Consider the following 24,965-nt stretch of genomic DNA (forward strand, 5'->3'; position numbering starts at 1 on the left):
AAAAGGGAAAAGTGCCATAACAGGGCCAGTTCAGCCTCTTCCCACCCCTCTGTACTGCAGCACAGACAGCAAAATGGAGAAATACCAAACCAACCCACCAATAGCTATCCACTTAGAGGAATCAGATTGCCCACTCTCTGCCTGGTATTTTAATAAACTAGATACTGGATCATTCAACTGCCTGGTAACACATCATGCTATACCTCAACTTGACCTCCCCTACACTAATCTTCTGTGACGTGCAGTGACTAAGATCCATGCTCGCTGTTTCTCCATGTGCGTAAATAAGTGAGCTAAAAACTAAATAGGAAAAAACCCCAGTCTTCTTAACCCTTTCCCTGCTTCTGTTTCTCCTTCCCCAGTCTTGTACATCCCTGTCCTGCAGTAGTTCCTGAGATGCACCAGCACCATCAGATGGTACCTGGTGTGGCTGCTGTCTGGTCTCGGTGTGTATCTTGGTGTTTCTGCACTGAATTTCTTGCTTAGTTGTACAGTTGAAATGGAAAAAGGAGAGAGCAATAACACACAATTGTTTCACAAAAAGCAACCTTTCAGTGGTTGTCAAATTACTTAATTCACAGACTACTTAGATGAATAACTGAGCTGCCAGCTGAACAGGAGAAGTATTTTCTGGCAAGTCTTTCAAATACACCAGTTGTTTTTTTTTTTAAATTCTCAATAACAGCAATACTGAAAAAGTTCTTCTGTGAATGTATCAGGGCTACCAACAGCACTGCAGCACTGCTCTCAGTGCTGCTATCTGTGGGACTAAGGTTGTGCTTGAGCAGCACAGCAGCCCTGGCCTTAAAGCTCCTGAGTTAGAGTGATGCAGTGAGCTGTGCTTGGAGAAATTAATTTGACCACTTCCATTTTTATTTTTTTTTCTTCCCCAACAATTTGTGACAGGTTGCTTTGGTATGGACATGCTTCATGCTCTACAAGGACTCATCTGCCAGTTCCATTCCAGCATCAGATCAGGTATTGCCAACAGAAAGTCAGGCTGAATTCCACAAGGGATGCTCTCTTAGTGTAACAGAGATGTAACTTTGCTTCCATCTAATCCAGGCTAAGTTTATATGGTTTGGTACTCCACTGCACAAGGATCCAGCAGGAATAGGTATGGAACCACAGACTGATGGATACATTTATACTCCCAGATGAAAGAGGTGAAGCCCTTTCCCCAGTCTTTAGGGTGTGTGACAGAGGTGCTTGTGTGTACACAGCTGAACTCTGCCCTCTGCCACAGGAGGGTGGCCCCAGCTGCCCATCCTGTTGGAAACCTCCCTCTACCAGGATTCTCTGAGAATGGCACCAAGCAAGATGCAGTCTGGGAGACAGGAAGGTGGCAGGAAAAAAAATTGCCTGAGAAAACGTGCCAACATCTCACCTGGGTGGATATTTATTTGCCAGCTTTCAACTCAGTGCCAAAGCTCTGCTTTGCAAGAAGAGATGCAGCCAGCAAGACTTGTGCCAGAAACTTTGCATACATAATCATAGAATCACAGAATCATTCTGGTTGGATAAGAACTTTAAGCTTTAGTCCAACCACTAACCTAACTCTACCAATCATTAACCTAACTCTACAAAGTCCAGTGCTTAAACTATGTTCCCAAGCTAACACCTACAAGTCTTTTAAACAACTGTAGGGATGCTGATTCAACCACCTCCCTGAGCAGCCTATTCCAGTGTTTCATTACCCTTTCAGCAGATAAATTTCTTCTAATATCAACTCTGAAACTCCCCTGGCACAACTTGAGACCATTTCCTCTTGTCCTGTAATGACAGCTACAGGGACGTCCATTTGTCTTCCCTGGTGAAAAGGAAAGTGATTAATTGGGCATATCTAGAATTTTACTGGATTGAGAGGCTGAAATCTGGGATCCCTTGCAGATAAGACTTGTCAGGACATTATTTATGCATATAGACATAATGGCCACAGAACCTCACGAGCCATGGTGTCTGTCTCTGGAAACTCTGATCACAGCAACAACTGAGATTTGGATTTTGATACAGTATTTATTAAAAAATATTTCCAATTTACAATATTACATCTTCTTAAGTGAACAAAGCAATGAGAATTTTACTCCTAGCACGTGGTTTGGGTAATTTTGCCTATGCTAGCACCTCAATTTTCTTCAGGCAGTTCAGAGCTTTTAGAGAGCAAGGACAGATTTTGAACTTTTCTGCTAGTGTGATCACAGTAATGCATCTTCTATCTTCAAAACAGCTTTTTAATGTGTTCCAGCCAGGACTGAAAATATCACACAAGTCACAGAACAATCGTCAAATTCTCATTATCACCACTAGTGTCAGGAGAAGTCAGTTTTATGGGAAAGGAGTTACCGAGACCTTAAGATTCCTGTGGTGTTGTGTTTTTTGGGTTTTTTTTTTTCCACAAGAAAATAGCCTCTTGGTAGTGCATGCAGCATCTAGAAAGACCTTCCAATGGTTCCCTGAACTACTCTGTGTCCCATCTATATAATAAGGAAACTAATAACTCCATAATTTGAAATGGGTACTGTGAGGATACTTTCTGCTCTTGCCAAACACAAGTTATGTCTCAGTGAAATGGAAACCACTGTGCTCAGTTCAGCAGTAATTCAGTAAAATGTAATGGCCTATGATATAAACAAAGTCTAACTGGATTCTTTACTGATGCCTTATGTACTTCAACTGCATCTAGCTATGAATAAAAAATGCTTTTATGAGTAATTTTGAGGAATTTTGATAGTGTAAGAACTGAAAATTAAATTATCTGAACAATTACTACTTTCAACTGCATTTTTAAGTGACCCTTTTATATTTTTGCAATCACATTTCAGAGTATTGTCCTATTCAACACCCAAAGAAAGGACATAGAAAATTCTTTTTCCTTTTTTTTTTTTGTTTTCTCCTTTTTTTCTTGTCCTGTAGGTAAACCAGAGCTTTTCAAGACTTTTAAGATGGAGCAGTATTTGCAGCTCTTGTGTGTCATCTCACCCAGGAAGACATTTATCACCAAGTTAAACTTCTGTGCAAATGCCTTTTGACTTCCACAGCCATTATCTTTTGCTGCACAGATTGTTAAGGGTAATTATTATCAATTATATGAGCAGCAATTCAATTATGTTTCTTACAGCATTTTATATTCCAGGGGAAAAACTGTAACTTCCAATATTTAAGCAGTCTTGATGAGAAGACATAAATGCACATTTTCAGTGGGTGACATGGGTTGGTTTATGCTAATATTCCACATCACACTTTAGAAAGACACCAGCACTTCCCAGACTACTGGAATACTGGGATTGTTTTCCCTATATTACCATTCCTATGTTTGGTGATGCATAAATCCAATATAATCTTTTGCCTAATACATGTATTTCACAACAGTACCTGAAGAACTGAGTTTCTCAGCTTCTGACTATATTTTTTAGGAAAGCAATGATATTATTAATATAAAAATTAGGAGCAAAGGATTCAAATGCCTAACACCCACCCTGACCAACACAACAAATTTTAGTAAACAGCTGCACTGTCTAAACCACCTACAGCACAGTCTGGAGTTGTATCCTGGTGACTGTGTTCAAGACCAGACTTGGCACGGACTCACTCACAGCATGCAGGGATGTTTGAAAACCCCGTGCTCCTCGTTCTCTGTGTAATAGCTTCCACACTTGTTCCCTACAGTTAAATAGCAATTCCTACCTGAGTCTCAACTAGACTCTGGAGTAGATAATATTAAGCTCTACAACCTTCTCCACTCCTAAACATGGGAAATGCAAAAAATCAGATCTCTGAGGTCTATGAAATGACATCATTCTCCTTTCCCTCTCCTGCCTGCAGATTTGTAAGCACCCAGATTTTTGTCTTCATAGCTTTCTGAAACTAGTTTCTTTTTCCAAATGTATTTCAACACACAGTCCCTTGTGCCTACAATGCTTTCCCCTTCTGATACCTGGTTCAGCAGATGGTGCAAATGAATGGGCATACACAGTATTTGCTTAATCCTATGCTCCCTTGAATTGCTGTTTTGGGACTAATGCAGCTACTTTATTATTGTGAATTGTCTGCATTATGTCCTTGCCTATGTTGTTTGATTTATCTTTTGCTTCCCGAGTGGGTTCATTCTGGGAATTGATGATGAAGAATCATAAGAGTTGGGAGAGCCCTTTAGTTAACTCCAACTGAAAGGTGGAAACTCTTGCTAAGAAATTTCCTGAAGTCTAAGAGATGCTACAAGCTATAAAGCACAGCCAGAGTCAGAGATTTCCAACCATTAAAAGTGTTCTGATATTGAATGGGAAAAGTATGAGATCATTATGGCATGAGTCAATTGATCAAGAAATGAGGATAAATTAGTCTGGAGACACCACTGACCAGCAAACTTTGAGCCCCTATTTTTAAGCTTTTAACTAATTTTTCACACTGCAAAAGAATCCCAGCCTTGGTTTTCTGGGGAGCAATACAGTGTGTGCACCACAAAGTGAACATTATGGGTGTGGAGAACATGAAAAATTATGGCAGTATTTTTATTTTCACTAGGTATGCCTCTGTTTCCCCAGCCCTTCAGCAATCTGTGGTGGAGAAATGAGTTCAACTCTTCTCTTGAAGCAAGAAGACTGCAAGTATACACAGACTGCAAGTATTTGTCTCTAACTGTATCACTTGTGATTGAATGACCCATCGAATACTTAAAAAGCTGCTATGTAGGAAAAAAATTGTTTCAGAGATGTTAGTACTAATTGACTGCCTTATCTCCCTTCTCCCCCATTCCCGGAAATTAAGGCCAGAAGAAATAATATGGAGGCTTTAGGAAGGAGCAGGATGCAAAGGACACTTCATTAAGGCTGTTCCTTAGGTGGCAATGCCAGCCTAAGCAGTACCATGCCACCCCAATGCTGTGAGAGCCCAGCTACCTGTGTGGCTGTACAGCAAACCATCTGGGGGGAACAAATCTGACCAAAAAATAACCAGGAGAACAGGCAGTTTAAGGGAAAGTATCTTACTTTAGCTATAATTACTGCTGATTATTCCAGCTCCCCAGAAAGGGTCAGTATGGAGCAGGGAGTGATGGTGCTGCGGAGGTTGGGGCTTGGGGCTCTCAGGTCCAGGCTCAGAAAAGTGCCTGGAAATCACCCTTACTCCACTATAGTTGGGTTGTAGAGTTCAGATGACACAGCAGTTGGGGACCAAATGTTTTTGGCCAGAAGACAAAGCAAAGAGATGGCAACAGAGGAAGCTACACTTCTTTCTGCATTGCATTTGAAGTCCTTTTTCTCTGTGTTTTGCTTATTCTGATTTTCCAAGAAGCCAAGTATGTTGAAGAGCAAAAAATGGTTTTTAGACAAACCACTTTCCTGATGGAATTTCAAAGAATGGTCATTTATCTGGTAGGCTGGTTTTACTCCTGACAGAGTAGCAGCACTGGGAATTTACCTTCATCCAGGGTTTGGTATTGTAGTACCATATAAAGTATTAGGGATATGAAAACAAACCATTTTGATTCATTTAAGATTCAGGAGACTGTCTACTCCCTGAGCCTTGATCCTCTACAACCTTCTATTCTGTCTTATTCAGAGTTCTAAACACCACTGGGTTCATGCCATGATGGGAAGAGGCTACACCTAGGCATAGAGAAGATTAAAACTTTACTTTCCATGGCTTTACTTTCCATGGGGATCATTTGTAACCCTCAGGTCTCTCCCATACTTACTTGTATAGTATCAAGAAGGCTTATTCCAAGAGGCTGGCCAGAACAGGAGCATGGGCATAGCTGGGGATGCACAAACTCCTCTCCTGCATCTACTCTGGGGAGGATCAATCACCTACACCTACACCCTAAAAGGGCTGACACCAGTGGAGTAACAGGTTTGTGTAGCATCTGACTGAGGAAAGCAAGACTGTGTCAAAAGGTAATTTTGGGGCAGGTTCCTCATCCAGAAAAGTCAACTTGTGTCTGGGCTGTCAGCTCTGTTGGGTGGTGGGGACAGCAGGCAGGGCTATTGCTTCACATTGCCAGCACAGCAGGGCTTCTTAGCCAGGAACACCACTGTGTGTTTCTTAGAAAATGTGTCCAAAATGAATTCTCAGAATCAAACATTCTGAGAAGAGTCTAAATCACAAACACTCCCTGCCATTTTTTTCTGGGGGAGATCAACACAAAAAACAAAATATAGAGAAACCCTGTCACGGTTACTTTGAAAGACTGAGCCACCTAACAGCCTAGTAGTAAAAAGAAGCAATAGGGGTTTTTTGCCTTCTTGTTAAATGCAAAAGAGCCCAAGGTTACCAATACACAAAATGAAGGCTCAAAATGCCAACTCCATGTGCAAGCTTGAAAAAAAAGTTAAAATTATATCAAATCAACAATAACTCATTCCCATGGTGTTCCACCTGCCCTCATTAGGTTATACTGAACAAATGTCAAAGAGATAACACTCAGGAAAAAGGTGTTCTTCTGATAAGGAAAATAGCTTTGTAGCAGTTCCTTTGGGGGGAAATAAATAGTCTTCCTTCCCTCCCTTTAAAAACAGACCAGCTGATGTATTACTAGATTTCTGCAAAGTTTCACACAACCAAGTCCTTAAACTGCTGTTATACTTCATTTGTGTCTTGGTAAAATAACGTCATAAGGTCCCAAGATTATTATCTCACAGTGATTTCCAGATAAGAGTCACAGCTTACATGTACAAATATCTTTTTCCTAATTGCCAGCACTTTAAACTCTTGCTTGGAGCTTGAAAGTCAAGCTGTGTTCCTTCTGTCTCATACATCACCACAATAAAGCATTGCACTCCACACAGTTCTGCTGTAAAGTGCAGCTCAGAAAGGAGAAACCTCTCTAATCCTTGCAAGCCACTTGACTTTGCAGCATTAACAGAAGGAATCAGTGAGTAAATTCTTAGTTCATTAAGCAAAGCTCACAAGGACCAGAGGTATTCAAGAACAAAGCTGGATATTTTGTTTTGGATTTTTTTTTCCAGATTTTAGCCCCATTGTGTGGACCTGGCTACACATTTCCAAGTATTATGGGTTCTCCACAGCATTCAGGAGCTGTCCTCCCATCCTGGAACATGATGTGTTATCTACCAGTTGGGCACTTGGATGCTTGGCCATTCCACACTTGCTTACAGTCTATGCAGCTACCCGCTTCCAGAGAGGCAAGTAAAGGAATTTCTGTCTCTACTAGAAGTGTATTTGTGAGAGATGAGTAAAAGGAGACTGCCATTTCTCCTGCTAGCTGTAGAGCAAATTTTTATTATTGACTGTGATCCCAGTACAGAGGAAAACAGCAGCAGCATTTTCCTGTGACAGAGAGAACAGGTACACAAAAGCACATGCTTCTGTTAATATAGAAAAAAAGGAATAAAGGGGTGGTAATGATATCAGGAAAAAAAAAAAAAAAAAAAGAAAAAATAGGAGAACTGGTCTTTAAGATCACTCTTGGTCTCTGACTGTGGTTACACCACTAAATTATAGAATCATAAAAACAGTTTGATTGAAAAAGACCTTTGAAGTCAAGTCCAATCATTTACCTAACATTGTGAAGCCCACCACTAAACCATGTCCCTAAACACCACATCTACATCTCTTTTAAACACCTCCAGGGATGGTGACTCAACCACTTCCCTAGGCAGCCTGTTCCAGTCCCTGACAACCCTCTCAGTGACAAATTTTTTCCTAATATGCAATCCAACCCCATCCTGGTGCAACGTGAGGACATTTCCTCTTCTTCTATCTCTTGTTACTTGGGAGAAGAGACCAACCCCCACCTCCCTACAACCTCCTTTCAGGTAGAGCCTGTCCAGATCCCTCTAGAGAGTTTTCCTACCCTCAAGCAGATCAGTATTCCCACCCAGGTGTCATCTGCAAACTCACTGAGGGTGCCTTAGATCCCCTCATACAGATCACTGGGAAAGCCATTAAACACACCTGGCCTCAATACTGTGTCCTGGGGAGCCCCACTTGTGACCACTCACAAACTGGGTTTAAGTCCATTCACCACAACATCCAGCAGTTTTTTTTTACCCAGCAAGACGTGCACCCATCCAAGCCATGAGCAGCCAGCTAAACAGTAGCCAGTAAATAAAACCAGAGAAGCCAGTAAATGAAACATCAGGAAAAAAAAGGATCCAAAAGTACCTAAATTAAAGCTTTCAACTCCAATAGTACAAGCCATAAACGTCCTGCTGAGGCACCTCTGTGTCAGCTCCCTTGGTTGAGCTGAGCCTGCCACATTCCCAACCAATACAGAATTCACTAAATAGTGTGCTTGAGGCCCCTGAAGTCATAGCAAGCCTGCTAACACTAAATGTGCCAGTGCTGTTCTCTGGAAGTGAAGCCAACAGGAAGGGAATGGCCACATTCCTAGTGTTAAATCTTCTCATGCACCAAGAGAGATGACCACATACAAACTGCCTTCTAGCACAGGGATCTCTCACCCCAACTGCTGAACTGGGTCCAGAAATTATTTGAGAGTCAGCAAAGCAGGCCAGGGACAGCTCTAAAAGAGCACAGACACTGCATTCAGGTGCCTCAGAACATTGCTAGGCAAGCATGGACATAAACTCAGGGTCTGGTAGAGACAAATGAGCTTTAAGGCTCATCTTAAACCATCAGGTGGTTTAAGTACACCAAGTTTAAGTTCAAGATGGTTTAAGTTCACTAAGTTTAAGTTGAGTACAGAAAGTAGGAGTCAAAGGCAGCTTCACTCCAACTTGCTGTTCAGTGACTCTTCAATGAAAAAAAAGGAAGCTGAGAGCTAAGACAGAAGCACAGAACTTCTTATTCTTAGTCAGCCACATTCCCTATCAGCTGAGGTAACCTGACTCCTTTTTTTACTCTTTCTGGCCCAGGGAGCCATCATGGTTGCATCATGGCCCAGCTTGAACAGGCTGCTCACAGCACATCCAGTTTTTTCAGTCCCTTCGTGGACGTGAGGCTTTGAACTCCATCAAAGGAGGACGATGACCCAGGTGTCAAGATTTCTGGGCAAGAGTTCTGGAACACCAGATAAAGTCAGGCATCACTTCTCACCTCCAATGCTGAGCTGTAAAAATAAACAAAAGAATGGCTGGCTGAAAGCAGCATGGCACAGGGGCCTGAGGTGTCCCAAGGGATGAACTCTGGCCAAAGAGAAGCCTCAAAGTCTGACTGTAGCTTTACGTCCTTGAGCATCCTAAAGCTCCTCACCTCTGCAACAGGTGTAATGGCTTTTATAACAACATTGCAAGAACAAAAAAATATTAAAAATTGCAAAAATATCAGGTATGATGATGAAGAGAGTGCAGGTAGATTTAGATTTTTGGAGTGCAAAGAAAATACGAGAAGGAACAACAAAATGCACTACAGGAAATGGCTTCACTCTCCTGGAACTTCAGGAATGTTTCCAGGGATGTCATGGGTATCTACTAGAGTAAATCTACATGGATTAATTTTTTTTCTCCTCTTCATAATTATTTCTATTTTATAATTGCTGCAGGCAATGTATTTTCTTTTTGGGTGGTTGAAGTCATCTGGTTTTCTTGATGCTACACAATCCATTCAAAGTGCTTAATACTGATAACCAGCCACAGATGCACTCCTGGGGCTTTCCCATTGCCAACAGACTGCCCAAAGTGACCAACCAATATAGGGTTGGGCTTTTTTCAGCTAAAATTGTGGAAACCACAGAACTTTATATCATATAAAAATATCTATGTGATAAGCAAAAGCCAAAAAAGTCATCATAGATGCCTTCTGCATTTTTTTAATTTTTCTGAACATTCCCAAGTGAGAGGTTGAATTGTTTCTCACCAAAGGCATTTTCTGCACAATCAAAACTTCTATGATATTCTATAGATTCATGCAGCCTTATTTATTAAAACACAGGGAGTTGAGCATTATTAAATGTCTGTTTCTGGCAGCCCCTGCAGATATAAATAAAGGAGCTAATGAGAAGAAAAACTGCCCCTATTGCCTCATTCCCAAGGCACACATCCTCTATAAGCTGGATTGTGATGACAAATGGTTGTTTTCACCTTTATATACCTCACCTTCCATGATTACACATAGATGAAGAGCTTTTTGGACTGTAAGCATAACTTGCCTCAGACAAGACACTGTCTCAGGAATTTGATTCCAGCTTTACTAGCAAGAAGCTGAGCAAAGGTGAACTCTATTAATGTATGGGAAAGCTTATGTTTCTGCACCTAAAAGAAATGGATGTGAGTAGAATTTCAGTAGCTCACCTTGTAAAAGCTTTGCCAACGCAAGCTCAGAGAGTATTAAATACATCTACTGTTCCTATATGTTTTTTTCCCCCTGTTTTGGACTTGATGTTTCTGTAACTCTGTAAAATTACAGAGAAATCAACAACCCTCTTGCAGGTATTTCCTGATTTTCTTTCTAAGCCTAACTTTTCTTTCTAATCTAACTGTTGTCCAGAAAGAAAAGATAAAAGAATAAAACTTTGAACAATGGGAGGTTAAAAATATAGGATCCCTTTAGGTTTGTGTGAAAATACAAATTAAAAGTTGGCATGGTACATCCATCTTGAGAAGTTCTAAGCAGCCACAACTTCCATTTAAACAAAAGAGTTATCAAGGACCAGTAACTACCTCCATAGCAGGTGTCAAAAAGGCTGCTCTCTTCTTTAATTTCTCTTAAAGGAAACAGAGGGGAAAAAGGTCTAAAATATCTCTTCAAACCAATCACTGTTAAAAAAATATTTTGTTTTATATTTTGCTTATATTTTATATTGTATTTATATTCCTAATATTTCTCAGGTTTACTATCCTGATCAAGATAATGATCTTTAGCAGAATTTGGGGCATGAAATGTGGGAGGAGAGTGTACGCAGAGAATTGAGAGCATCTTCACAGACAGCATCCTTCTCAAGCCCCCTGGGGGTTACTGTGCTTTGGTTTATATGGGTGGATTTTGTTCCTCCTGCTTTCCTTCTTGCTTCTTGGATTTCTAATTCCTGCTGCAGTAGTAAGTGAAAAAGAAAAATAAAGCTCTTGAAGATCTTGGGGTTTTTTAGGTTTTTTGTTTGTTTCTTTTTTGCTTTTTGGGGGGGCTGTGTTTTTTTGTTTTTTGGGGGTTTTTTTGGTCTAAAAGGGAAGCAGCCTTTTCCCTCCAAACTGGGTTTTTACTCCTAAAACTTTGTAGCTGTCGTCTCAGCAAAATGGACCAACAAGCTTGAGAGCAAGCCCTGGAAGTCAGAACATAATAAAAGTGTCCAGAAGTCTTATGCTGCTGTGAGATTCACTGCTTAATCTCATGGCATTTGTACCTGGTATTTCTAAAGGTAATGAAACATATAAATACCACAGGGGAAGCTTGGCACCCACTTATGTCATGTTGGAGAAAGGCTGCTGCTTTCTGAGATGTTATTCCAGCTTGGATAATTATGTAACTGAAAGCAGAATTTTCCCTTAACATTTATCATGGCATCAGGAAGCTCTCTTTTGGTAGCAAAGTGGCCCATATGAGAAATCTAAATATTAAAATAAGACTCTGGAAGCCAACCTATCCTTAGAGTTAATGAGAAGGTGAAGAAGCTGAGAAATAGAGACCACCTGGTCTTTAAGATACAATTAGCTCCCAAGAAGGTGCAGAAAAGAAGCAAAAAGTGTCACAAATAAGATTTTGGTGATAACATTGAAAAACTCCAAGAATGCACATTTTGTTCTGAATCAGTTTTCATTCTCCTTACACAGTTGGCTATCATAATGAGAAAGCTGTATTTCATGTTCTCTTTCTTATTGCAATTATTTTCATAAAATTAATTCATTTTTAAAATTGCACTGTTCAAGGGCATTTAACAATAGACTATATGATATTCTCTCCTTTGTAGGACTGAACATTTCCTTCCACATACTGGGAAAAAAACTCTGTGAGGCATCCGAGGATGCACTGGAATGCCACCATGATACTTGGAGAATTATAAACCACTAAAAATACTAAAATAAGACTATAATAACTCAAATGACACCATAGCTCTAATACATCTTGTCAAAAGCTTATCAGTGGAAAGGCCCAGAGCAGTGTTTAGAAGATTGCAACTTTACTTCCTTCCTTTGCACATCACTAATCAGGAAATTATTCTGCTTTGTATTTCACTAATTTGATTGGAATCTCTAGAAAGAAAGCTCTGCCTCCTTGTAGACCTCAGATCTATACTCAGTTGTGGTGTAGAAGGTGGAAATTCTTCTGGTGGCCAACAACAGCAGGAGATAAGGTCAGCTCTGGAGCCTGCTGAACTCTCTGCCCCATCACCAACACCATTTCATTTTGATGCTGCTTCTGTTTTCCTTGGAGAATTTGAGCCAACGTGGCTGGGTCCAATCCTGCTTCATAAGTGAGATGCTCTGAGTTCTAGGTTAGGGAAGAGGGTTGTGAGTTGAGGTTTGGTTTTTTTGTTCGTTTGTTCATTTTTTGTTTGCTTTTTGTTTTGTTTTGGGTTTTTCATTTTTCGTTTTCCACGTCCTTCATACTTTAGTAAAATCATCTTGGGTAGAAATGGTGCACAGTCCTTTAATTAAATCAGCTCTAAGTTTTGCCTGAATGATTAACAAAATGAGAAAATTCTGTCTTGCTATGGAAGCACCACTCTTTTGTATTTCTTCAGTCTTTACTATTCCTAAACCCTTTCTTCAAATCAGATCCCCAAGCTGATATTTGTTCCTTTGGGCTCACCTTACAACTATAATCTGTGACTAAATCAAGTTAATTTTCTTTTGCCACTAAACTGCAAAACAAAACAACAAAAAAAACAAGCAATAAAAATAACAAGTTCTTCTTGTTGTTGTTCACAAAGCATGGCATTTTCATGGCTAAAATTGCCCAAGGGAATGGAGAAATTAATTTCAATAAATTGGATTTTATGGGTATAAAAGACCTCTGAATAAATGAAAAGCTATGAGATGACATTTGGATCAAAGGAGATTTACCCATTGACTTTAATGGACGTTGAACTAGGTCTTTGATTAACAAACCACCTTATAATGAAGTCACAGGGAGGCAGGAACACTGCCTGGAAAAGGTGACAAAGCACAGGATTAAGGAATTGATTTGAGGTAGTGAGGAATATTCAATATAACAGTTTTCTAGCTGTGCAGAACACAGACCCAGGAATGACACAATACAGATGGAAACCTCTGTAATCATTTTGAGAGCATCTTCTGCTCACAAGCCTCATGGACCCAGCAGTCCAGGTCTGGTTCATCACCTCTGCTCACCAGCACTGCCTTTAGATCCTACACACTACATTTACCTCACCTTAGGTAAAAAACCCACAAAACTGAGAGCCACTCTTCAATAATTGGACATGCCTGGTGATATTTCCTTTACCATGAACAGAAGGCTTGCTTACAAGCCAGAGAATGGCTGAGGTTGGAAGGGACCTTAGAGATCTTCTACTTCAACCTCTCTGCCATGGGCAGAGATACCTCCTAACTAGACCAGGTTGCTCCAAGCCTCATCCAGCCTGGCCTGGAACACCTCCAAGGAGGGAGCATCCACAGCTTCCCTGGGCAACCTGTGCCAGAGTCTCACCACCCTTGTACTGAAGAACTTCTAAGATCAGCCTAAGCTTAGTGAACTGTGAAAGGAGCAGAGGGAATGGATGGAAGCTGTGCCAGTGGAGGTTTAGGCTAGGTGGTAGGAAACATTTTTTCACTGAGAGGGTTGTCAGGCATTGGAATGAGCTGTCAAGGACAATGGTGGAGTCACCATCCCTGAAGGTATTTAAAAGGCATTTGGACCTGGTCCTTAAGGACATGGTTTAGTAGTTAGATTATGGTGTTGGTCAAAGGTTGGACTGGATGATCTTGGAGGTCTCTTCGAACCTAAAACATTCTGTGAATCTGTGAACCTATTCTCCTTCAGCTTAAAATAATTTCCCCTTGTCCTATTGCTGGACATTCCTATGAAAAGTCCCCTTCCAGCCTTTCTGTAGGATCCCTTCAAAAGCAAAGTATGGATTTGCACATTAATGACTGCCAAGCAGACACTGATATTCATATAACTGTATGTACAGCAGTGAAAAAGTTCACCAAAGTTTTCTAGTAGGCTTGTACAAATGGAGAATATTTGCAATTAATTGGTAAGTTGCTAAAGGATATAGCTCATAGGGGACCTACAAAAATGTGCACTTCATTTATATCCATATATATAAATTCTTGTTCTTCATTCACAACCAGGGCAATAAATCATCTTTCTATCTTCCTGCTTATTTTGTTTTCAGTTCAAGTTTTTTAAATGTTGATAATCTGGTATGAGCAAGGGTCTGCTCTAAATTGTAGCACTGAAAGTCAGTAGTTACTGAAGAGAATAGATTTATAGCAGTGTGAGGCCATAATAGGTCAGAAACAACTGCTAGAATGTTCCAAGATGCAGAAATAAGAAAGAGTGATTTACAGCTTAGGATATGCAGGATTCCTCAGCACTTTTTTTTCTTCTCCTTTCAGTGCTGGCAAAGTTGCTGATGAGATGCAATGTCAAAAGAGAGACCAGCTGATATCCATCCATACTGCTGCTCTCTTCCCTGCCCAGAGCAAGTAGCACACAGGGAGGTATTAAGGATGGTCACCATTTGGGTGAAAAGGACTAGATTAGGGTTTTTTCATCAGATCAGTCTCCTGACCCAGCTCTGACAGTGCTTGCACCAGTACAAGGGTGGTGACTGGAAGACAAATTTAGCTTTGTCTCCAAAACCCACAGAAACACAAGACATTTGAAATGTTTGCTCTGTTTTACTGATCAGAGTCAGGTTTTGGTTTTGTTTTTTGTTTTGTTTCTGTTGTGAATACTAAATGGTGAGAATACTGCAGAAAAAGTGGAAATATATGGGCAGCTGAAGGACCCGAAGTGGAGAGGCCACACAGAGAAGGCTCAGGGCATCACATGAAAGAGATGAGATCCTTTCAGGAACATCTTAGAAACAGGATCAAACTCGAGAGTCCAAAGTAAACCTCCAACATATGTAGACATGGAAAAGCCAAATTTTATCTTGAGCTGCATCAAAGATCTCTCCAGCAGAGACAGGTAAGCAGTGTTACTCTTTTAGCTATAGAAAGGGTGGCAGAGGAAGGGGAAGAGACAACCAGGCTAGCCTGTTAGTTGAGCTAACTACATATAGAAAATTATTTTAAAAGTTGTATAACCTATCTGCTTGTGATATCACAATAAACAGACTCAGGAAATCATATTTTTAAAGATGAGGGCTACAAGATGGGGGCAGGTGGGCATAGGATTCATTTTCTAAACCAAGAGCAGATTATTGGGCTGCCACGAGCTTTCCACACAAAATGCTTCAGATTCTGCAATAACTGCTTCCAAAAAACCTACATTTAAATGGTCAGCTTTGCATTAAAGGCTATTTCTTGACCTCCTCTGAACACCCACCCCTCCCTGCATAACAATTTGCACCAAACACCCATGGACATTCAATATTGAACAACTAATTAAAATTTCTGCTGTTTTCATTGCTTTGAACAAGAAACTGGTTTGGGCATTTTCAGATCTTCATACAAATCATACTTCTGCAGCTCTCATTCCAAAACTTAATTAATAGTTATTATTATTTATGACTGCACTGCATACTAGTACAAGCTTTAATTTGGTCTTCTAAAAACAGAGCCTGTGGCTGTGTTCTTAGACTTTTTTTTCTTCATCCTTTTTTCTTTTCTGAAATAACATTATTAGTTCAAATCTTGCAGCTTGTTTTTTTATATCTGGTGTTATGTCTTTGTCACTCTTTTTCTCCCTTTTACCCTTCTGACTTCATTTTTACACTGCTCTAACTTAACTGCATTCTGATCTCTTACTCCTGGATGCTTCAAGGACATGCACATCCTTCCATTATTGTTAGTCCAGATCTTAATTTTATTTCAAAGGTCATATGGTCTGTATATCCAGTGGGCACAGCAGATGCCTTGTGTTTATAGAAAATAAATCTTTTTCCTTAACTGATATTCACCAGCCTGGTTGTGCTCTTTATGTGAAGCCTGGTCCTTACCATCTCCAGAATATCAGTACCATTTGCCATTTCTGCTAAAATCCCAATTTGGTCTGTTCTCTAATCACTTACTCTGTGTTACCCTTCCCCATTCTTCACCGACTTCTGAAATTCCTGCTAACCACAGACACTAAGATCTGTTTCTGAGTGAAGAGAAGCAGAAATGGCCACCAGCTTACTGGTACCTTGCCAAGTCTGGTTTAAAATTTCTCTTTTTTAAATGCTATTGGGTTTTCTCTCCTTATCCTGCCTCTTGTGTGCCACAATTTTTCCATCTATAAAGCACTTAATAAAATGCTTAGAGATAATGGAAGAAAAAATAAAAATAAAACCAAAAAGCACACCACTACTATTGCTATCCATACAAATGCTACCTCTCCAACTCATGTCCTGTCTTTAGTACTTCAGATTCCATAATCTCTTTAGAATATTACTAAGTCAGGGCTTCCCTCTCTACTGTCCTGTCTTCTGCAACCCCCCCATTCCTGCTCTCTCGTCCCACCCACTCCATCTCGATCACTTCTTTTAAAAAAATTTTGCTATGTTTTGTGTCTCTCCTGCTTAAAATTGAGCAACTCTTGATATAATTATCCTGTAGCAGCATTTTTCTTTAAAAAGTGAAAAGCTAACATTTGACTGTATGAACTGCAGCCAAGAATGCATTTCTTCTCATTTATTATTCTGAAAGTAACATATAACACTGTCTATAAAGCATTAGGTGCATAAAGGAGAGGAGCAGAAACCAATGTGATTATTACTAAAATAAAGGCTAAGAAATTACGTTACCAGAAAACCTTGGCAGAATCCTCTGATTATAGTTGGCAAAGATAGATAATGGACAGCCAGTTATAGCCATCTGATTCCTTCTTTGTGAATCTTCTGATTTTGACTGCATTTTCCTGGGGAGAGTTGCCTCAAGCTGAATTTGTTTAGATTGCAAAATTCCATCACTTACAGGAATAAAGCCTGAAAAATGTTGGGGTTCCTTTCTACCTCCAGTTATGAGGATTCTCTAAATACTTGACAGCTTTCATAGGAAAAGCTCCAGGAAGATTCAATGATCCAAAATACCTCATCTGAGTGCTTGTGAAATCTTAACAGAACTTATTTAAATCCATTGGGATGCAGCTCCATGATCACACACTGTTTCCCAAGCACATCCCCCCCCCCCCTCCATTCAGCTCACAACACCAAGGAAGTGGAGCTGCCCTGTGTAGGATTTCATTCTTATCTACTGAAGATGTGGAAATGTGGCAGGAGCATGAAAAAGGGAACTGCAGAACAAGACAGGATGAGCTTAGAGTAACTCAATGCTGCTCCTGCCGAACAGGGACTACTGTGGTCTTAAAAAGCAGGGACCGAAAAAGATGGAAAAAGCATCTTCCCAGAAACAATGTTTTCTCCATTTCCAACTCTACAGCCAGCCTGAGACAACAGCAATGGGATTATTGTTAGTACATGCTATGAGCAGCAATCCCAAATGCTCTGCAACATCAGAATGGCCACCTCGTGATCCCTTTGAGGGCCCCAGTGCCACATGTGCAGCCTGGCACAGCCTCCTCAGCTGGGAGGTGCCATGAAACCACCAACTTGGGCAGCTGAGACCCAAGAATGATGCTGCAAAAAAACCAGCACCAACACCAACACCACCAGCAACCATCCCTGCAGTGCATGTGTGCTGGGGATACTGTGGGAAACACAATGTGTGAGGATGTAGTTAGAAGGTGATGACATAATGAATGTAACACACATTATAACCTTATTTCCCCCCACAAAGGGAAACAAATTCACGTTGCATGGGTGAGTAGAAATATTTCTTTTCCCCAGAAAGCTGACTTGGCATCCTTAACATGAAATCTTTCTCCTTCTTTAAGGAAGACACAGAAACAGCTGTAAAATATTGACCAGATACCTGCCACCAACTGTTAAATATTAGGAGCAAACTGGCTCCCAAATGGTTTGATTTCATGTCCTTTCTGTGCATGGAACTGTATTTAGAAAAGCAAATCTCCCAGCACGCTGAAGGAAGTTGTGGCACACGTGTCTGATTTGCATGTTCAAAGGAAAATTTTGCATACGCAATGGATATCCAGAAATGACTTTTCATTGCAGTATTGCCTTTAGAAAATTGTGTCCCATTAAATAATTCATGTTATTCTCCTAGCAGAAGAAACCCCAAAGTGTCTAGTGTGGAATTAAATTAGGAAAAGTGGGGATTCAGAAAATATTGTCCTCTGCAATGCAATGGTAACACTTCACTATTGTTGTACACAGAAAACAAACAAATTGCATCATTTGGAGCTCAGATATGGCTTGGTTAATCTAGTTGTAAGGATGTGAGGGGAAATGGGAGTATTTCCAGATACTTCTCCTGACCCAGAGCAGGAGGGTTCTGCCATGCTCTCGCTTTGCAAAGGGCAGGTGGAGATTTGACTCCATCAGCACCACCAAAGTGGCCACCAGAGCAGCATGGGCAAGAAAAACAAATTTTGAAAACCATCTGGGCAAGATACAACTATATTTGAAGGCTCAGGACAGGTAGTCCAGCCTAACTGATAGTAGGGGTTGTGTTTTTTTAGTGTCTGAAATTTTAAGAGAATAAATTTCTTCATAGAACCCGGGGAGAAACATTTGAGCTCCAAACTGTGAATACTGCAGCTTGTATAAAGCTCCTGGTTTTAGAGTACATTCAAAACCATTATGCATTGGAGGTTGAAATAAAATAGCTGATCAGCTAGAAAATTACCCAAGAAAAAAAAAAAAAAAAGAAATAATGCGTGGGAACTCAATTATTGCATCTCAGTAGAAACTGTTCTTCTGTTATCTCCATCTCCAAACTCTGTACAAGCTTCCTGTTGGTTCCTGGACTCATATTGACTGAGACTAGTATACAGGTCTTGGCCTTATTATCTGATAGTTTGTAATATCTACTACTTGATGACTTGAGGAGAAATTACATTTTTAAAAAGCTTGATATTAATTTACAACCTACAAGGTTTTGCTCATTATTTCTGGAACAGCCTGCTCAACTTCTAGTCAGCAGCTACAGCAAAGGATGCTGACCCCATTGATGAGGTAATCAATTATGCTGAAACAAAACAAAACAGTCACTCCAAGGAAAGGAAGCCTATGGTTTTCCTCCAGAGCAAGAGAAAACAGGGAGAAAAAGCATTTGGCAAATGAAACAGGACAAAACATTTAATTTCCATTTTCCAAGGAGATATATTTTAAACTTGTATGAAATATGATTTAAAAAAATCAGTGTTCTTCTATGCTGGACAGGTTTTAGGTGACTGAAGACCAAGCAGGGCACACATCCAAAGCTGTGGCTCTACAGGCATGTGGCACTCTGGAATGAAGGTTTACATGCCAGCAGCTGTAGCTATACCAACTAGCAATGATTTAGCAGTCTGTGATGTCTGGAGTGTAAAAAATCCAACCTATATCTTTATATCACAACCATCTGAAATCCAGGCTTAAATTCTGCCCTTAAAGAGACTGCAGCCCAGCTTGCTGTTGTGTGCATGTTAGAGAATAAAATTGATTAATTCTGCCCATCAGTGATATTTTTGCTTATGAGTAGCACAAACCTTTGCTGCATGCAGCAGAAAAAAAAAAAAAAAAAAAAAAGCTTAGTTACAAATCCTTATTCAAAACCATGTAACAGTGCTAACTACTAAACACTGGATAGACTAAATGAAATATCATAAAATGCTGACTTAAAAAAAAAAAAAAAGAACAACTAAAACTTAGTACAAAACAAAACACCTTCAGCCTAAGTGCATTTACCTTTTTTTTTTTTTTGGTGCATGATTTTACAAGGCTGAGTTCAGGAAAGATACTCAGGTTAAAAATAACAGAAGAAAGTAATTGGGAAACAAGTAAATCAAAATGGAAATCTATCATATATTATGAGCTCCCAGGATGAGCTGAACGTCTGAAAAAAGAGCAGAATGATCAATTCCTCACCACAAGAAGGAGAGATGCAAAGATTGGGTTGGGAAGAAAAAAAAGATTTCCTTTTGGAATCACCACAGCAGGAGCCAGAAGTAGCTTTGCACCCCAAGACCTAATGTTTTCTGTTGAGCTAACAAAACTAGTCTGGAAGAAGAAAAAAAGTAAGACTTCACATTTTCACCCCCTTCCACTTCACTGCTCGTTTCCCTAGAGCTTATCTTGATCCCAGTTTTCTTTTTCTGAGGAGCTTTCCCTTTTTTTTGATGCTGATGGGGGAGCAGCGTGGGTGCTGGATGCCAGCTGCAGCCTAATGGGGACCCTGCCTTTCTTATTTGCATTGTCACATTCAGCAATTACAGAACATGCCACAAAGGACCCAAAAAGGCTTGGAATAGACATGGCACTGAAAATTCAGCATGGCCCTCCAAGCCTGGTGAAGGACAGGGTAGTGCAGCTGGTGGGGCAGCCCAAGCTCTTACCAACGTGTCCTAAAAGGATGAAGACCTCAAAAGAAGGGCAATGCCTTGTGCCATGGGAAAATTGAGAAAGCATGGAAATAGCCAAGCTAAGGCAGCTGCTTGCTGCCCAGTTTGCCACAAGGGTGCAAAACTTGAGGTTACTGAGGAGGAAACCCCAAGTGGGGATTTCTGGAGAACGTGCTCTAGGATGTCCCGCCGTGAGATGCTGACAGTGTGCCTGTAGGGATGGTGCAAAAGCACACCAGTCACTCCCTGTACCACACCAGAGACCCAACTGACTCTGAGATAACACTATCTGCAAGGTTTCCATCTTATTCTTATATGTATACATGGAAAAAATCATAATGCAATGTATTATTCCTCTGAGGATCAGTTATGCTGAACTTCTTCACTCGTGCTACAGCAGACTTGCCCTGCACAACTCAGGCTACAATTTGAACAGTAAACAGTAACTTTTATGCCAACACCCCATAAGCAACAATCAGCACTGGTTTCTCTTATTGGGAGAATAAGGACAGCTATAGGCTGCCTGTCAACTGAAGGAAAACAGTGAGAGAGACCTCACCACACATCTCAGTCCTGCCTTGGAGTTCAAAATTTGCTTGGGGGAGGACTCCATCCATAGGGAAGGTGTTACAAGGTTCATAGACCTGAGTGAAATGCAGCTAAAATACAGACTTTCAAGTGTAGCTCTACATTAGGCTGAAAATAACTGCATTTTCCAGTGTTCTTGTTATCTTAAAAAAGCATCTTGATTAATTACTCACACGATTATAAGGAATAAAATCAGATATTCTTGGCCAAGCTAGCTTGCTGTATTGTTGAGTAATTAGCCTCATTTTATCTACTAATGGCATGTCTAGAAATAAGAAAAATCTGATTTTTAACCTTGAAATATGAACTCTAAAAGTCTGTATTTCAGCATATGCATTGGAAGCCCCCACCAGGGAATACTTTCAAACATAAAATATCAACTTTGAAACTTTGAATGCACTTTAAGGGTCAAAAAGCAATGGAAACAAATGCATTATTTAATCATAAAAAAACCATACTCGATTTAGTTCAAGTCTGAGGAGAGAGCTCAGGCTCTTAGAGGCAACTGAAGTTGCAACCAGGGCTGGAGCTGAGCTTTCCCTCAGCCCTTCTTCTGCCTGGGAGAGATGGGGAGGTTGAAGAGCTGGAGAAGACAGGCAGCTGGTAGTAAGAGCAAGCTGTCATTTTTTCAGAAACTGTGAAGGAGAGAGTGAAAATGGTGGGGAATTCCTTGCTAACAAAAAAATGAAGCCATTATTCAAAACTGGGAAGAAAGACCTTTAAGAACAAGGGCTACCAGCACACTGCTGCAACTCCATGGGGAAATTCTCACCCTTTTAATAGCAGCTACATATTAATTACAATCTTTGCTTTTCTCCTTCATCCTCATTATGAGTAAGGTCCATTTCTTACCTGACCAACACAGGCTCTGCTTGCATTACAGTGACTCAAAGCTAACAGTAACTTTAAAAAATGCTCAGAATACTCATCAGCTATGGTATCTTACCCTGAGGTAGTTGAGGGTGAAGTTTGTCAGACCCATTCGAGTGATGTTTTTGGACAGCTGCTCCAGCACCTGAGGGTCTTGTGCCTAAACAACAGAGGAAAAAAAAAATCACTTTGCTTTCTGTCTATTTGTTTTCCCTGTGTGCTTGGTGGAGTGAAGGGAGGGTGCTTTGAAAAGAGGTGCTACTCCTACAGAAAAATTACATGTTGATAAATTTATGCAATAAGCTACAGAGTGATGCTTGCACAGGAAAATGTAAAACCTTATGAAACTGGAGCAGAATAAAGACTGTTCCTATAGCTTCCTTCTCTCTCTGCCCATTCCAAAGATAGATCTAGGAAGTCTGGTCAGGGGTGCAAGCAGGCAAGGCTCTACCAAAGAGATTCCTGAGAGACCACATTACACTTTGAGCCTTCCATTTGTTGGCTGGGAGTCCCAGGAGAGTAAGTAGATAAAGGCAGGAAAAAAAATGAAGGTATGGCTTCTTTATAGTAGGAAACTGAAGCAGAGAGAACTCATCAGGGCACCTTCAGAAGAGCTGATCACATAAGTGATGTTAGGCACAGGCTGCAAGGTGGGCTAAGTTATTGTCCCAAAAATGAATAGGAAAAATGCAAATACACTCCCTTTCTGACCCTAGGCATAAGCTTTACCTGTGAGACCAGCCTGCTCCTTAAAATGAGATCAATCTCATTCCTAAAATTAATACCTGCTGGTTGCTGGCCCACCTGCTTCTACTTCCTTGGAATTGCAGCTGCCCCCTAAATGCACAACCTTGCTCTTGGCCATCCTCATTGTCCCCTCATGGAATAGTGGGGAAGAGTTCAGAAGATCAGCCCCCTAAAATAAAAGATAACCTGGGGCAGAAATGGTAGGGCAGGTTTTCAAAGGTATTTTCTTCAGGCCTCTAAAAGGATTCTCAAAAAAGCCCAGACCTCTTCAGCTATTTAACATTCCCCACTAAGAAAATATCTGTGGGGATCTAAATAACCCAATGTCAAAATACAGGCACGTATCTGTGTTCTTGCCCTCTATAAAACTGTAGTCCTGCAATTAATTTTGTGTATGGAGCACTCCCAGTCAGAATGCTTCCAGAGTGCAGACCTGAAACTGGTGCTAAGACTGCCCCTTGTTTGTCTGCAGTCATTTACCTTATAATATTTTGACTTCAGCAGGTAGAATATGTCAGATTTTGATGTTCTGCTGTGTGTGTTTTCATTCAATTACAAAAGAAAAGTATTGAAGTGTGAAAAAAAACCCCAAGACCTGGATTAAAATTCTGAAGTTTTCAAGGTAATCACTTATTTTCTGTTTTATGCAAGGAAAACACTGGGTTTTTTATTTAAAATTTAAACAAAATTTGTACCAATAAAGCTGAAAATTCACTGGCTTTAGTGTCACTCATATCAATAAGAACAGATTTTAGACCCAAATCATACAGATCACCAAGCAGGATTAAAAGGAAAAGTATTTGCTAAAACAAACCAAAAACATAGCAACAGTAGCAACAATAGAGCACTGAGAAACAAGGGAGAGATGAAAAAACTTGTAAATGGAGGTAGTTAAAGGCAAAGCAAAATATTTATAGATAATTGCCTTGGGTGTGAAATTTGCTGGAGTTCTTCATAAACCTAATCTCATCTCTTTGCATTAGGTCAAGTGAAAAAAGGATTACTTACATGCATGGCTAGAATGCTGCGTGGGACTAATTCTCTGTACTGTCTAATAGTAAAGTGCCATGTTTTTATTCTCATAAGATCATCAAAAGTAAACTCCAAGATAAGACGTCCTTCTGTGCACACCTAGAATACAGAAAATGCATGAAATAAATTCCCAGGAATTTTGTTTTCAATGCCATTGTATCATTGATTAAACAACATTCAAAGCTATCAGAGCAGTATTCTATTGTTCATCTCTGCCAGATTAATTGGTTGCCTTTCTCTTGGGGAGAAAAAAAGATTGAATGTGGGAAAATTACTTCATGGGCCTTACCAAAGAGACAGTAACTTAGAATACTATAGATTTTATAACATTTTAAAAACATGGGAGTACTCTGAGCACTAATTTATTGCATCAATTCTCTTTCCCTTGCTACTGCTAATTAATGACTGCACATCAAAGGGGAGGTGGCTGTGGTGCAACTGGGCACACTTGGTGTCAAGTTGCTGAACCAGGCATTCTCAACCTGTTTTAAAACATTCCCAAAACTGTTTTAAGTTGCCCTTTACAATAGGGTGGCACAGAAACCTTCCTTTCATGGCCAGGTGGAGCACAGAGTGCCCTAAATGCCTGTGGCCAAACCTGATTTTTTTTTTTTTTTCCCTGATTTTTTGACTTCTTGTATTTTCCAAACATTGTTTTTTCCCATGCATTCTATTTTTCTTTTTCTCAATTTTTTTTAAATTTTTCTGTCTTTTCTTAACTACTTTTATTAAGCTTCCCTTCCAAGGAAAGGCAGCAGGGTGTCTGCCATGGGGCTGTAGGAGCTGTATTGCTAAGGCAGGCTGGAGAGCCAGGGAAGCAGAGAAGAGGTTGCCCTGGTAGACAATGGAGCTGCTTCCCCTGAAAGTGGTTTAGGTGGCTTTGTGAGAGTGCTTGTCTGAGAAAGGAGAGAAAATATGGGAGGAATAAATGCAGCAAGTGGCTACTACCTGGAAATGAAAAGGAAAATAAATTACTGGGGACTTTGAAACAACAGTCCAGTACTTTATTCCAAAGAAAAAAAAAAGATGCTGTTGATATATGGTGGTGTTAAAGGGTGTGAAATATATGCTCTGCATTCTATCCTGACTGGAGTATTCAAATGATGCAAGATCTACAAATTAACTCCCTCCATTGTTGATTTTTTTTCTTTAAATTGGATTCTTGGACATACAACTCCTATTCAAAGTCAACTTGAAAATGCAGGGTACAGAGATATTGTAGAAACAGATGTAACAGTTGTCAGAAGAAAAGGCTCCTTCAAGTTTCATTTCAATACAAGTAATTTTTGATTAAACAACCAGCC

The 24,965-nt window shown here is 40.2% G+C and overlaps 1 protein-coding gene across 9 annotated transcripts in view; it reads right to left on the reverse strand.

The window, feature by feature from the left end:
• The window catches only part of LDB2 (LIM domain binding 2), a 212,977-nt gene that overhangs the window by 24,981 nt on the left and 163,031 nt on the right, over window positions 1-24,965 (reverse strand). For all 9 annotated transcript variants that reach the window (XM_030450154.1, XM_030450153.1, XM_008495587.2 and 6 more), the window contains 2 exons: window positions 23,638-23,760; window positions 21,959-22,042 (listed from right to left, as the gene is read on the reverse strand). In XM_030450154.1, coding sequence (XP_030306014.1) covers window positions 21,959-22,042; window positions 23,638-23,760 — 207 coding nt within the window. The remainder of the gene's footprint in view (window positions 1-21,958; window positions 22,043-23,637; window positions 23,761-24,965) is intronic.

Source organism: Calypte anna, chromosome 4A (genome assembly GCF_003957555.1).
Source record: "Calypte anna isolate BGI_N300 chromosome 4A, bCalAnn1_v1.p, whole genome shotgun sequence".
NCBI lineage: Eukaryota > Metazoa > Chordata > Aves > Apodiformes > Trochilidae > Calypte > Calypte anna.